Source organism: Zootermopsis nevadensis, unplaced genomic scaffold, assembly GCF_977971745.1.
Source record: "Zootermopsis nevadensis isolate Lab colony 2312 unplaced genomic scaffold, Znev_1.0 Znev_ptg000025l, whole genome shotgun sequence".
NCBI classification, from domain to species: domain Eukaryota; kingdom Metazoa; phylum Arthropoda; class Insecta; order Blattodea; family Termopsidae; genus Zootermopsis; species Zootermopsis nevadensis.
Window position 1 is genome coordinate 3,983,011 of NW_028259157.1, and position 15,215 is coordinate 3,998,225.

Sequence of the window (15,215 nt, forward strand, 5' to 3'; positions counted from 1 at the left end):
TTTGGTCCATGTACTTGCAAAGTCTCTGACAGCTGCTTTAAGAAAATATCTGGGCAAATGACTTCCATACTGTTCCAACCGGCTCCTTGTCTGATCCATATAATCAAAATAAAAGTCGTCTTCAACGCATTTTAAATCTTACAGGTTCAATTATAGTCCAGGTGACTTAGTTATTGACTGTCTGTTATTTCGAAAACTACTTCTTACGTAAAGAGTAGGATTTGAGGTTTTCAAGGTTGTGGGTCTGAAGATGGCAGTCTTCTGGGATGTTGCACCCTATCGTCTGGTATATATTCACCGACGTTCCAGATGTTCTTACTGCCTCCATCATCAGAGCGATGATCAGACCAGACTACACAGCGCGAAATCCCAGAACACAGCCATCTTGGATATGCGGGTAAACATTTCTCCCTGACGATGCAAATGTCAACACCTGTTAATGACGTGTTTGTTGTTGTTGTGAATCTTGTTATCGATCGATTAAAATTTTCTCGCACTTCCGAAATGTTCTGTCTTCACCATAATTTATTATAATTAGTGTGTTTTCTATTTATCTAACATTATTGTTATGTACGTGTCAGAGGCACAGGAAATTTTGAGTTCGATCAGTGACTTTAACGCCATAACTTTTGAAAACACCATGTCGAGACACCAGTATTACTCCTTGCAACGTCATAGTATAAGACGTACTGATTTATTTTTACTTCACTCTACTTTCCTACCTTGCAGGCCTTACAGAAATCTGACCTAGAAAGGATTAATTTCTTATCCCTCTAGTCAGTATTTGATTTGTCTTAAAACCAGATGGTAACAGTTTGTTTCACCTGTTTTAATAATCAGTAGTTTTCATTTTTATTTATGTATTTCTTATGATTCTCGGAGTATAATTATTTCTTTAAAGATTTCTGTCTTCTGGGTTGTTGCGCTGTGTAGTCTGGTCAATGTTAACCAACGTTTCAGAGGTCATACTGCCTCCGTCATCAGGGCGATGAAGATTTCTGTCTTCAGGGTTGTTGCGCTGTGTAGTATGGTCGATGTTTACCAACGTTTCAGAAGTCATACTGCCTCCGTCATCAGGGCGATGAGTATGAAGATTTCTGTCTTCTGGGTTGTTGCGCTGTGTAGTCTGGTCGATGTTAACCAACGTTTCAGAGGTCATACTGCCTCCGTCATCAGGGCGGTGAGTATGAAGATTTCTGTCTTCTGGGTTGTTGCGCTGTGTAGTCTGGTCGATGTTAACCAACGTTTCAGAGGTCATACTGCCTCCGTCATCAGGGCGGTGAGTATGAAGATTTCTGTCTTCTGGGTTGTTGCGCTGTGTAGTCTGGTCGATGTTAGCCAACGTTTCAAAGGTCATACTGCCTCCGTCATCATGGCGATGAGTATGAAGATTTCTGTCTTCTGGGTTGTTGCGCTGTGTAGTCTGGTAGATGTTAACCAACGTTTCAGGGGTCATACTGCCTCCATCATCAGGGCGATGAGTATGAAGATTTCTGTCTTCTGGGTTGTTGCGCCGTGTAGTCTGGTCGATGTTTACCAAAGTTTCAGAGGTCATACTGCCTCCGTCATCAGGGCGATTCTTGGTATGAAGATTTCTGATGACGGAGGCAGTATGACCTCCGAAACGTTGGTTAACATCGACCATACTACACAGCGCAACAACCCAGAAGACAGAAATCTTCACACTCACCGCTGTGAAAACCTCAAATCTTACATATTTCTTTAAACTTTATTAACCGGTTATCTTCGTAATGGAGACGCGTTGTTTTCTTTGAGATAGAAAGTATAATTTAGAAAATCTTCAACAGCTAGGGATGAATGCCTCAAAAGCTGGGAAGATACCAAAGCCAAACAGCAGAAACCAGAAGAAAGCGTGGCAGGAAAGTAGACAGAATTGTAATATATGGCATTTGTACAGAACTTGTCGCATTGCGTAACATTCGCGGAAATTAGTCACACAGAAGATCGTAATGCAGCAGTATGCTTCTGTGATTAAAAGCTCTGCGCAGTCTGGACTGTTTTCTTTGTGTGTTTAACGTGCTTCTAACATGGTTTGTGGTTACACACGTGTATAATCCCAAAGGACTGCTTGTGTGCCTCTTATTATTGTTTCTCTTCATGAAGTGTGAGGGTTTGCCTAGAGGGTGAGGAGAATGCTAACCTTTACTAAATAACAGGTTCCACCGTGACACCAGAAGGCTACAGATTTCGGTTCTCACACAATTACAGGTTAATACCATGGAAGCTCACAATCGCATCCACGCACCGGATTAAACCCAGAGTGACCAACGTCCATTAAAAATTTAAAATGGTACGTTTGAAACTTGCTTCAGCTCTGATAAGAAAAGAAACAGGATACGACAGTGGCTTTTACAGATTTAAAACATGAGGTTAATGTGCCCACCAATTAAATACTGTGCTTAGTAATATAAATGCCTGAAGAGCTTACTTACGTTTTTGCTAATGTCTAATTTTTAATGATAGAAATTATTTGTCCAAACTATTCTGTTAGAGAATGGATTTATTAGTGTGTCTATATGCACATGTCTATGTACGTGTGAGTGTTTAAAAGTTTATGTTTGGAGTTTAATTCTTAAAACATCTCTTATTTTGTGAGATTTCATTTTCTCGTGACGGAGAGTTTGAAGATGGTTATTTTATGGGTTGTTGTGTCTTGTACTTTCGTAGATGTTTGCGGGATTTTCGCAAGTGCTCGCTGCCCACATCATCAAAGCGACCCTGATGATGGAGGCAGAAACAACCTCTGAAACGTCAGAAAATTTTTATTAGACTACATGGCGCAGTGACCCAGAAGACTGTTATCTTCGACTTTTATTTCCTCTGCTGTTATGTTTCTGGGTTAGTTTGTTGTCTACTAATTTATATAGGCTTAAATGGAAAGCTAGAAATACCTTCAGTTGTCGACAAATGGAAGGAGAGTTTGTCTTCATTCATATATCAAACACGAAGATCCGACGGTTGGGTTTTCCCTGATGCTTAATTAAGCACCAAACGATGAAGACGTATGGGGGTGGTAAGTAGACTGTGGCCCGACGCATTCTTAATTTCGGCACTAGATGGAGGTGTACCCCCTGGGAAAGAGCCTCTGGTAATATTGACGGTAGAAACAGGCGCAGATTCTGAACGAGATATCTGCACCATAGCACGGAATGTGTTAATGACGCTGCTTTCTTGGTTGCACAGATTATATGCATCATTGAATGGGAACAGGATAGTTGATGATGACATGGGAAATGTGTGGGAGGAAGCAGTTTCGCCCTTTTAGGGCACAATCAAACACTTTCGAAGATGAACTGAGGAAACCCACGAAAGACCTCAGAATATCTGACATATTGAAATGGGAACCCCCTCAATGAGAATCAGAAGTGGAAACGTCTGATCCACTGCGATCGGTGACGTGAAAGTTGATTTTTGTTCGAATCAGTGACGGAGTGAAGGTAAACTTTTATATCTACTGCCAGAGAGAAATTTGTCAATTAGTATCTGTCATATAAATTCCTGTACTTGAATCAAGAGACAAACAGTTGACAGCCACACGCAGCTTGCTAATAGGATTCCAAAGAAAGGACGGTGAATTGCACTACATAAATTAGATCCCTTCAATGACGAAATGTTCGCTTGTCTGGAATTCGCTGTAATACAATGTAAATTTCAGAGCTCTGACATTATCCCCGAACGTTAGGCGTTCGACGGCATCAAGTTAAAACTGTGTTAGAGCGACAGTGAAATCATGGAATTGAATTAAATTAAATTAAATTAAATTAATGTTTTCTCCATTGAGACTTTCTGTGAATTGTTATATTGATATAATATATTATCTGGACCTTAAAACATTTTAATATTAGATGAATTTCAATATATTGTATTTTTATCTTTTAAACAGTTTAGAATGCTACTGCGTCCTTCTTCATGACTGCCCGGACCAACACCTTGCTCCGACTAGCTGTGCACTGTAACTTGGGTCCTAATCTATAATACTTTGGTCAACGAATTTTTGTCCGCATTGATCTTTGTTCCCTCTATTGTGTCTTTAGAAGTCTCGTGATGGCTGATCTCCCGTATAAGGCTTCCCGTCGCTTTTCTGCATATAATTTATGTAGGCAGAAACACCTTTCTTTCATTTGTAGTAGCATTGTCTACATAGAATTGAAATTAAAATGAGCATGTGTGGGATGTGAAATGCATATTATGTTTCTAAAATATTTTTAACCTGTGAAACCATCTTGTAATTTATGAATGCGACAAATTAAACACCCATATCGAATACAGCGGTTGCGATGAAACCTAACTGAATGTTTTATTTATATTTATTTAGTGTTCTGTCTGACGACAGGTCCATATGAACAGGATCCTTCCATCCTTTTCTCGGACTGGGACCTGTTCATATACGTTCTTGGCAGATGATCCAGAAGTGGTTTGCCATTGCCTTCTTCTGTGTGTGTGGAGTATGTAGTAATTGTTGGGATGCCACGGAGAAACCGGGGAAGCCCCTGGAGGAAAACTCCGTGTTGCCTAGACCACGGCCTTGCCCAACACAAGTTATAAATTCGGGTACCGCCGGGAATCGAACCCGAGACCCCAGGATTACAAGGGCAGCGTTCTAACCGCTAGACCAACTAAATGTACGAAAGAATTAATTCTGACTCATAGTACGCCAAAAGACTTAGTTTCTGGTAGTTGAGTTGAAGTATGATCTATACTGCACATTTCGTAATTAAGTTGTCTTCTAGCCTACCACATTTTCAGACTGTACCAAGATCTAATCTCGGCCTAGATCCGGTTATCCGGTCTGATTTGTTTCGTGGTTCTCTAAGCCAGTGCCGGTATAAAGTCTTCAAAGATTCCTCGAAACGTCTTCCAAATTCTCTCTCTTTTCGTTTACTTACAATGCGTCGTTAATGAACCTTAGTACACTTAAAAATGTACTTAGGCGATGTTGAATACTAAGGCCGACTATATTTGTCTTTTTTTTTGCTTAGAACACGATGAGACCACTGCCTGTCCACTCAGCTTTTCAAAATATTTTCACCGATGAAGATGACTCTCTTCTGGGTTGTAACACCGTATAATCTGCTAAAAAGTTACTAGCGCATTAGAGGTACTTGCTGCCTCCATCATGAGGGCGATGGAGATAGCAAGGACCTCTGAAACGATGTTCAACTTCTACCAGACTACACGGCGCTACAACCTGTGACAACCTCAGATCCAACAATACTTCCCCTTTAAGAGTTTAAACAAGTAGCCTATTTCATAATTGGAATAGGCCATAAGGCCCAATTTAAAAAATCTGATGGAAAGAGTGTTAGAACGAGCGTGTTATTATAACTGGGTGTAACTTATACATCATATTCTGGACCTACCTCGTTCGAATCCCGGACGTGGAACCGACTGAACTGAGATCTGCCTTGGTTTTTGAAAGTCTTTCCAAACACGTGATGGAACAGTTGCTAAAGAAAGACACAAATGCTTCTTTGTCTTTATTTAGGACCTAGCTGAGACAATATCGACTAATAAAAGAAACAGCCTCACAATCATGCCCTAAAAGTGGAAACAGAGCTGTAGATCCATGTGTTCAGCTTGTTTTCAATTACTGTTAATGAAAATAATAATTTTTAATTCAGTATTCTGAGCACTGGATCCATTTCCGTTACTAACGCAGTGGATCTGTGGTCAAGGACATTGACTTTGTGACACCGTCATTTATTAGATGACGTCATGTGGTACTGGTAAAGGCCCTGATGCTATATAAGTGGTTTCATTTTTCATTTTGTGTGATGATTCTTTATTCTGGCCCAAAATTTGATGAATTTTATGTACGATGAAATACAAAAAGTCCTTCGTCGATTGTCGGCATTGTTGCTGGCCCCTGATGACTGCCAACAGTGCCATCTATATTATTATTATTATTATTATTATTATTAAGTGTTCTGTCTTACAAGTCCATTGCTCTGCCCAAAACGAGCTCTCCAGTTGTCCCTATTCTCGGCTTCTCGCTTTAATTCCTGGAACGTCATCTTCTTTCCTTGTTTAAGGTCGTCGGTTAGCTGTATCAGTCTTCTTCCCAGTCCTCGCTTTCCTTCAACCTGGCCTTCGATGATATCACTCAGTAACCCATTCCTTCTCATAATATGTCCCAGCCAGTTAGCTTTCCGTCGTGTAATCGCCTGCAGAATGTTTCTTTGCTCGTGGACTCTCCTCAATACTTCTTCGTTGGTCACTCGATCCGTCCACCTGATCTTCTCTATTCTTCTCCAACACCACCAGTAATTAATTTACATTCAGGCAAAATAAGTTGCAAGTATGTCTTACATTACTACTTTCAACTGCTATCACGCAGTGCCAGACCCTGCGGAGAATTCTGTGACTCCTGATTAATGTGAGGAGCTCCACGTTCCAGCCACTTTATTCTTGGTGCACATTGTACAGGAAGCAGATCCATTTCAGATTTAAAAATTAAGAAAAATCTCACCTCACCGGAAACAGAACTTCTGATACATATTCCAAAATTTATACGTGTTTTACCAGCCAGTGCGGTTTGTGTTTCTTAATTTATTTTGTAGTGTTTTCCACTTAGTATATTTTTAGGAAGGTCACAGTATTGTAGATGGCTGTCTTCAGAGTTGTAGCGCCGTGTAGTCGAATAGTGTTTAAGGATTAACAATTTAAAAAGAAAAAGTAATAGTGGAACCACGGTTCCGGAGAATTTGACGTAAATACGTCTTTACGGAAAGGAAGTTTATATATTGGCTTTATTCTAAATATTTCCTTTATACCCGCTTTACAATTGACATAAGTTGGATTAAGACTTTGCTTATTTAACTTGAATTAGTTACGCTTAAGATGGGTCTGTGGTAGCTGAATGTAATGTAAAGTAATGTAATGAAATGTAATGTTGTATAGGTAACAATAATGCCGAGTAAACACGACGTTTCCTAGGTAACCAGGTTACACTTTTTCGTTTCGCTTTTTCGTTCCCCTTTTTGCCGAATGACCCTTCAATATAGACGTATTTACGTCAAAAAAGTCATGCCAGATGGCTAGAAAGCGGAATGATGTTGATGATACAATAAAATAATACAGAGGTTTCTTTTTCATGCCAGAAACATGCGATGGAGTACTTGTCTGCTCGTCAGCAGTGAGACATTCCGGTTGCTAGATTAACATGCGAGCAGCGAATTTACACAAGTGTGTGTCTTATAGCATGGCAGGGAATGGGGAGGGTTGAACTTACGAACTTCACAGTGCATCATAACTTTATCACCTTTTCCTCACTATTCGCCCTTCGATGCACACTAAAATTGGCAACATCGTAGAACGCAGACTCCGAACGGAACGCTGAGGACCTCTGTCGGCCGACACTGAGGACTCGCCTCTCCTGACGTACTCCAGTTCCAGTAAAAGTAAAGCCGAGAGCTTAGCTTGGCCAGTTGGAGACTGTATGTCGTTCGGTTAGGGTTGTGTTGTTATTGCGGCTACACCAAATTCCTCTTACATGTTTTCTCTTTTATTGGTGTTGGAGAGGCCGTTATCTCATCTTCACTGTGACTTGGAACTACGGATATCCATTAAGGTTTGAGACACCGATTTGTGGGGACCACACATCAGCTTGTAGATGTTGGTTGTGTTTAAAAAAAAGTTGTGCTCGAAAAGAGTGTTGGATGCATCGAGACTGCCCCGAATTAGTGTTTTGTGTTCTGTGTTGTGGGATTTTGAAACTCCAAGAAGTACTCGACGTGTGAACAAGGGAGTTAATTGAGTGTGCGGGAAACCGATAGACCAGAAATAGTGAAGTAGTTCTTTATATGGAACTCCTTGCGGATCGGATTTTCGGAACCTACCTAGGATGACTAGGCCAACAGAAACTCGGTGCATCAGTAGCAAAGAGTGAAAGGTGTAGGTATGAAGTAAGCAATGTGTGTGTTTCTGTCCTTGTGTGTGTGTACTGTGTTGTGTACAGCAGTGTGTCGTCGGTCGCCATAGGTGTTGGTCGCTGTTTTACCAGAAATCAGGTATGCCACTTTTCTGGTGACGTAGTGGGTGTACCAAGGTTGGTGGACAAATTGCATTGATGCAGATTTTTATTTTTAAAACTTCCTTGTGACTTTTAGTAATGTTTGCCGTGAGTAGCCTCGGTGGCAGTATCGGATGTAACCGCGTCTGTCGCGATGCCGGACGCGAAGCTTTGCGGGCCGAGCGTTGAGCGCTGGCGGCTGGAAACCAGGCGGTTTGTGCCCTCTCGTACCTGAGATTTACAGAGTAGGCCTAAACAAGGCGAGATTCGATCCACCGTTTGTTTCTTACCAGGAAAATACACACGTTTCACTGAACAAATTTAAATTTCCACTACAACTTGGGAGACGAGTATTAATCACAACTTTTAAATTATTTATGAAGAATTGTAAATTATTTACACAAAGTCGTGTTCCATGCAACATGGTTAATACATGTGCTGGTGATTGAAATTTTAAGTTAGGCACATATTGTGATTATTCACACAAATTATAATGATCGACGTAAAATACGATGAAAACATTGTTTTTGTTTTGTATTTTATATGTTTTGATGTATGATGGGCGCTATCCTTTTGCGTGTTGTTATTTCATGTGAGCCTTTTTTTCTTACGAAGTTAATGTTTATTAAATCTTGATTATATGGATAGTTTTGTGTGCTTCTAGTGTTTTGCAGTAAACTGTGCACAGTAAAAAATGCAAATACGTGTTTAAGCCTGTATTATGAAGCCAAGAATAATGTACATGCAGTTGGTATGCAAATTGCCGTGTTGCTTGGAACGTGGGTTGAGTTTTATGGATTTTGTATAAAATCGTAATGACATCTTCATCGAGGCCCTTCGTATCGAATGTTCATTCCCATTTTTCGTATGTGTGAACGTAATGGACGTAACGACCGATCAGATCCCACAAAACAGGCTTCTTTTATGCGTCCTTCAAACGTAATATTTCGTAAAGTGTGAAGTTTATCACGGATAGGAGAGTTGTAGTTGGCGTGTCTCCTGCAGAGAGAACATTCAGTAATTGGTGTTGGAAGGGAATTGTCAAGTTTTCTTTATATGGCGTTAATTTACTTTGAGCTTCCCGTTACTGAGCCGCGTTGTGTCAGATCTGTTCAACTCTGATGGGATCCACAAGTAATTTGCGTTATGACCATATAAAGGCAGAATACTTCACTCTATTTTTAATGTGAAATTGTGTGACTATAACATTACAGTTCTAAACTTGAGATCTCTTGAACCAAATATGATTTGGGAATACATTTAAAAATTCGACGTGTCTACACGTTTTTACAGAATTTTTTTTTGTTCTCATGGAAAAGTATTGGGGAGGGGGTTAAATTAAATCTTGGCAGAATTTCTATGTAGATATAACCCGTTGTTTTCGTTTGGTCTGTTGTATTAAAGGAAAACTTGTCATGTCGTGTGTTTTAACGCTGAGCTTCTCGGCTGGAGGAAGTACGAAATTACAGATTTGTTGAATGTTGACGTTTCGTAAAAGGTGGGATGAATATATTATACTACATATAGCAAAAATGATGTTGAGGATGGGCTATTGATCCGGGATCTGCGTTGGTATAAGTGTTGTTAACATTTTAGGATTTAAGGAGAGGATTGGTTAATTTGTTTAAGTAAATAGAATCATGGATAAGGTGTTTTATGTCTGTTAACTTCGGTTGTCGGTTTTAAGCTATACAATTCATTCGGAAAAAGAGACAATTTGAAGATAATCAGGCTTCGTGTGACATCTAAAGGAATCCTCTGAAACAATTTCGATTTTTTTTTGTCGAAATGCGTGACAAAAATTTTCCGTGCGTTAGTTCCTTTTCAGAGTAGATTTTGTTTTCGGTGCACGTGTACTTGTAGCTTAAGATGTCGTGTCTTCTACAGACGATTTTCGTGTACTTCTGTGATCTTGGAACGCTAGACAGGGGATGTAGCCGCGTATCATCTTTCATGCGAGAGATTTTTGTAAACAACTCACGCGACATGCGCTTACCACAGGATTATGCATGCTTCTAAAGCCCCCCCCCCCCCGGGGGGGGGGGGGGGGGGGCTTGTCAGCCCATGGATATGCTGAGTCTGTTTGAATTTCACTCTTGCTTCTGTCACATCTGCGGTGGATTTTCATTGTGACGAGCAGCGTCGCTGTAATTCCTGATGAAATTATTTTACGTGCCTTTTGAAAATGAAACATTCTTTCTTTTTATAATTATTTAACGCATCTGGTTAACTTGTTGACTTCTCCATTACAGTTCGATTTACTAGGCATCACATAATCTGTCCTGTTACTTTGTACTTGAAATTGCTCCGTCATTCGGAAGGATTAATTAGGTTTAAAACATTTGAGAACCGAAAGCTCACGATGTAATGTATATAATGCACTTAAAATCCGTGTGTTTGTACTTCAATGAATGCAGGCTTTCTTGTCATTCGCCTTACTCTACACACGTGTATAGTCTTGCACGTGCACGTATCAGAACTTTATACAGTGTAGCCGTGAAGCGGAGTTTGGCGTTGATGGTTCGGCTCTACTTGGCGGAAGGAGCGTTAGATTCTTCCGCCAAAGTAGTCTCCCGGAAGGGGAATAACTCACCATATTCAAGTTTTATATCTTATTCGATTAGCTTAAATATTTTGTATCAAGTAAAAAAATTCTACACTTATTCGTTCATAGTTACGTTTTTGTTAATTTTTTTTAGCGTATTCGATATAACTTTGAATCAGTTTAGAGAGTGTACGTCGTTTTATAATTGCAGTGTGTTTGCTTGTAATAATTCCATTCTGGATTCACGGATTTTGATTCTGTATTCTGAGTCTTCCTGTAACTTTGATTTTGCTAAATTCATCTACCAAGTTAATATTTGATGTAAACTGGAAATCATGAACGGTTATATGAATTCTTGGGTGGTGTAGTAAATATTGGATAATTTAGAAAATATTTAGACGTAGCCATATGTTGTAGCCACGTAGAAATTTGTTTTATTTTATGTTGTGTGTATTTTAAATGTTACCATCTTTTTTTATTTTATAGAGATATTGTCTGAATCACAATAGTTCACGAGTATAAGGCGAACAGGAACTACAGCCCAAAACCTGTAATAATCTGGCGTCATTAATCGTGTGTAATGTATGGGTACATCGACAGTCTTTTCCATAATCTGTGTCAGGTCATTGAATTCGGTTACCCGTGACAACTAATCGGAATGTGTTTAAACGAAGCCTGTAGTATAGTCGGCGCAGTATTTTTTGGCCGGTGGAGAAGCTGGCGGACGAGCTACTCTGTGTACCTGAGGTGGCGCGGTCAGTGTATTTGTTTTATTTGGGCGTTCAGTCCGAGACTCGCTGCTCGGTGCAGTTAGTGACTCGCTCCTAGCCTTCCCCTTGAAAATTCCACCGGCCAAAAACTACTGCGCCCACTATAGATACCAAAGCTTCGAAAAAAACATTGTCTCTATTTTGTCAGATGCGTTTCCTCCTTAGCTTTCCAACTTCGCTTTGGAAAACGCCTTTAAGATGGTTAGAGGGAACAAGGAGGGACTGGAATTAAATGGGAAACATCAGCTTCTGGTCCGCGTTGATATTTTTGATTTATTGAGTGCAAACACAGACACAGAAGCTCTCTTTGAGGTAATAAGGAGGTTGGTCTAGAAGTTAACTCAGATAACTAAGTATATATGTTCATGGCTCGTCAGCATACTGAGGATAAGTCAAAGTAGATAGCCTTTTTTTTCTTCGAAAATGTGGCGATGTTCAAATATTGGTGAAAGGTGGTGAGTTAATAATTACATTTACAGAAGAAATTAAATGTTTAAGATTCGGAAAATGCTTGCCACTTTTCAGATTATAATCTTTTGGTCTAGCTTATCTGAAAACTTTAAGGAAAAAAATATAAATTTGAACTATATAACTCATGTTTTGCATGAGTGGGAAACTGGTCTGGTACAATATAGGAAAAGGGGCTGAGAGTGTTGGGGAATGAAATGTTGACGACAATACTTGATAATGAGTATATTAATTTACACTCTTCTCCAGATATTAAAATTATGAAGCCGAGGAGAAAGAGACTGGCGGGACTTGTGGCTATCACAGAATTAAGAACTTAACTCCAAATCATCTGAGTTATTGGTGTTAGACACGTCGTAAAGTTTACATATTCGCGTCAGCGGTTCACGGATTCCGGGAATATTCGTTTCGGAACGTTCGAAATTTACATGAAACGTTAACGGTAAATGCATCAGCAGCAGCGGGAAAGTCTGAACAGCAGTCAGTGTCGTAATTGAATAGTTGCCTCAGAGCTCGACCATCGACGTAAAACTTTGGCCTTCCACGCTTTCTGTTTGGGTTTTCTTTCTGCGCACGCGCACACACGACCAAATATGATGGTTAAATTTTGTGTATAAAACTGCAATAACACTCATTTCCGAATTTTGTACCGCAGGCTGTCTGGGATTTGATTTCAGGGGATGTTTTGGAAACTTAATGAACAGTACAGTTTATTACGTAGATAATCGACCAACCTATTGGTTGTCATCCCCGTCTCTACTTAACCATCGTAAATTACGCCCAGACACGAAGTGGATTCTGTGTAGAATAAAAAAAAACCTAACAGGATTTTCATAAAAGTGCCTTGGCAGTGCAACGCGAACCAGTCTCTAAGCATCGGCCATACCGGATCTAGGCGCATGAACCAGAGCTCATTCGATGTTATGGCTGGCAAACGGTTAAAATAAAATTATAATTACCAATTACGTTCCTGGCGTCAGTGTGGCCTGTTTGTACCTCTTTACGGCGTGTTGTTGCTCGTAGTATACAATTTGTTTGGAACGAAAAATGCTGCGATGTCGCTGGCTGAGTTGGCGCATCGCGGAACCAAGCAGCCGGCGGCAACACATCGATCGATAAGAACGTAGGTATGTCGGTCTTGCAGGGCGATCCGACTCGCTGGGTTTTCTGCTTAACCAAGTCGCTTATCGCATAAAAGCTGCCGTTTTGTTTTCCTCTTACTTTTTTATATGTGCTTCTACCAGAATGCGTGCAGCGCGGAAAATGCAGCAGACGCTTGTAACCAGAAGGGGGGGGGGGGAAGCCAAAAGACAGGTGTATCCGAAACAAAATAGTTCGTCACTTAATGTGTCCAGAAATCCAGAAGGTAGGTGTAACTGAAACGCACAAAATAATCATTTCTTGTATCGGTTTAGCCAGTTTTCACAGGGATGTTGGTCCCTGCAGTCAGGTCTCGATTTCTCTTTGGTCCTTCGAGCGCTGGGGTAGCTGGTTGGAATCCAGCTCGGGAAATGGATGTCTGTTCTCGTTTTACATTGTTGTCATGTGAATGTTGCGAACTGGATCGTATCTTGAGGTGAGTGCGACTGATTGAAGCTGTACGAAAAGAACGGGATTTAAGCGCTAAGTAGGTACAGCGAACGCCGCACGAAGGAAAGTGGAATTAGAATGTACTGGAAACGAAGGATTCAGCCGGACACGATTTCTGCTGAATAACTTGTGATTTGTTGACGATCACACCGAGAAATTGACCAGAATGCATAGTTTGTATGGTGTATTATTTAGTGACATCGTAAGGGTTAAGCGGACAGGTTAGTCTACATTCTTTTGGTGCGGGGAGACCCATCACTCACCCACTCTGTGGTACAGGATATTATTTGAAAAGTCGATTGTACACTCGGCTTGTCAAAGAATAGCCCACTTTCTTTATGGAACCCAAAGGTTCTTCACTGTATCCCGCACTAGCTGCATCCATTTCGCTCCATCGACTTATATCTTCCCAAGAATCAGCCCGGGTTCTTGTCACCACGTCTTGGTGCGTCCTCAGGTTGCGGATGGAGAAGGTCTTCAGATATGGAGGGTAGCTGTGAATATGTTGAATAAGCGGTCGCGGACAGTCGACAATGGGTGGTCCTCCAGCTTGGGGTTTGGGCGCGGGGCTAACCCCTCACCATAAAAACTTATTTGGTTACGAAATGTCTAAAATCTCCTCGGGGAGACATATCGCAGTGGTGAAATTATCATAAATCATGTACGTCGCTCTTTCGATGCCACTGGACGAAGAAAGAATGTTGGTATTTGTTAACCCTTTAAACACAAACGTAAACTATAACAACTTCTGTAGCATTTTCGAAGTCTTCACTGAATTTTTCTCACAGTGTGTTATGGGCTTCGTATTGCCATCGAAATAAACAACAGCTATTTCGTTAAACACCGTTAAGCAATTAATCCCTGTGCCGGTAAAGCGTCTTGTTTTGTTTGGAGTAAGATATGAACTTTTAAGTATTTAGTCGGAACTCCTGAGGGTTACACTTCTGTGTTGAAACATTTGATTCGCGTTCAGTAACTTACTCGCCAAGTTTGAGAATGTTTTGGGGGATAGAGATATGAATTAATAGTGTTCAATGCATTGGATAGTCTTCTAAGATGGCTGTCTTCTAGGATGCTACGCCTTGTAGTGTGGTAGACACTGACTGACCTTCGGGATACCCTGCTCCATGGATTTAGAAGCGACAGCTCGGAGGACTTTGTCGTAGATGGGAGGGAAATATTAAAACGAGTGTTATCGAAATAAGGTGGCTGGGTGTGAATCGAATTAATGTGCCTCAGAGTAGAGGCCCTTTGTAGGATTGTTGTGGACATAGTGTTGAACCTATGGGTTCCGTAAAAGGCTCGAATTTGTTGACTAGCTGAGCATACTGTCAGCTTATCAAGAAGTCTTCTGCTCCTTGGGGTTGGTTAACCGGGTTTCAGAAAAGACCTTTTGCACAAAAACGTCGGAACCTGTGAAAATTACACAGAAAAGCTAGAAGGTTGGACCTTTGTCGGAAATATGAGAGAAGCAGTGGGACTCTGGCTCTGTTTATGAAGCTGGGGTATAATTTCTGTGATAGTGGTTTTGAATAATGTGCTCTCTCTCCCCCTTCCCCCCCCCCCGTCTCATTCAGTCTTGCAAAAAGAAATAGACGCTCTGCATGAAAGTTGGTACGACTGAGTTGGGGCTTGAGGGCTGTGTCTTGAAATTCTGAGGGCAGGAGACACTTTGATTGGAGGAGAGGGTGTGGGGATTCGGTTTGACTGAGTCGGAGTTGAGTGCTTCATTTATCCGAGTTTGAATAACCGGGATTACATGCGAACTATGACAATGTGATTTTCATACCAAAAACTTGTCTGCCAGCCA

General features: G+C 40.8%; 1 protein-coding gene across 16 annotated transcripts in view; it reads left to right on the forward strand.

Annotated features, from left to right (window-relative positions):
* LOC110840060 (Calcium-independent receptor for alpha-latrotoxin) overlaps positions 1-15,215 on the forward strand; it is a 450,850-nt gene that overhangs the window by 297,121 nt on the left and 138,514 nt on the right. For 4 of the 16 annotated variants that reach the window (XM_022084782.2, XM_022084781.2, XM_022084792.2 and 1 more), the window contains exon 1: positions 7,435-7,925. The exons of 6 other annotated variants lie outside the window; for them this stretch is intronic. In XM_022084782.2, coding sequence (XP_021940474.2) covers positions 7,921-7,925 — 5 coding nt within the window. In that variant the 5' untranslated portion in view covers positions 7,435-7,920. Of the gene's footprint in view, positions 1-7,434; positions 8,031-15,215 lie in introns of those variants that run through there. 6 more of the 16 variants (XM_022084793.2, XM_022084794.2, XM_022084795.2 and 3 more) reach the window with 4 other exon arrangements.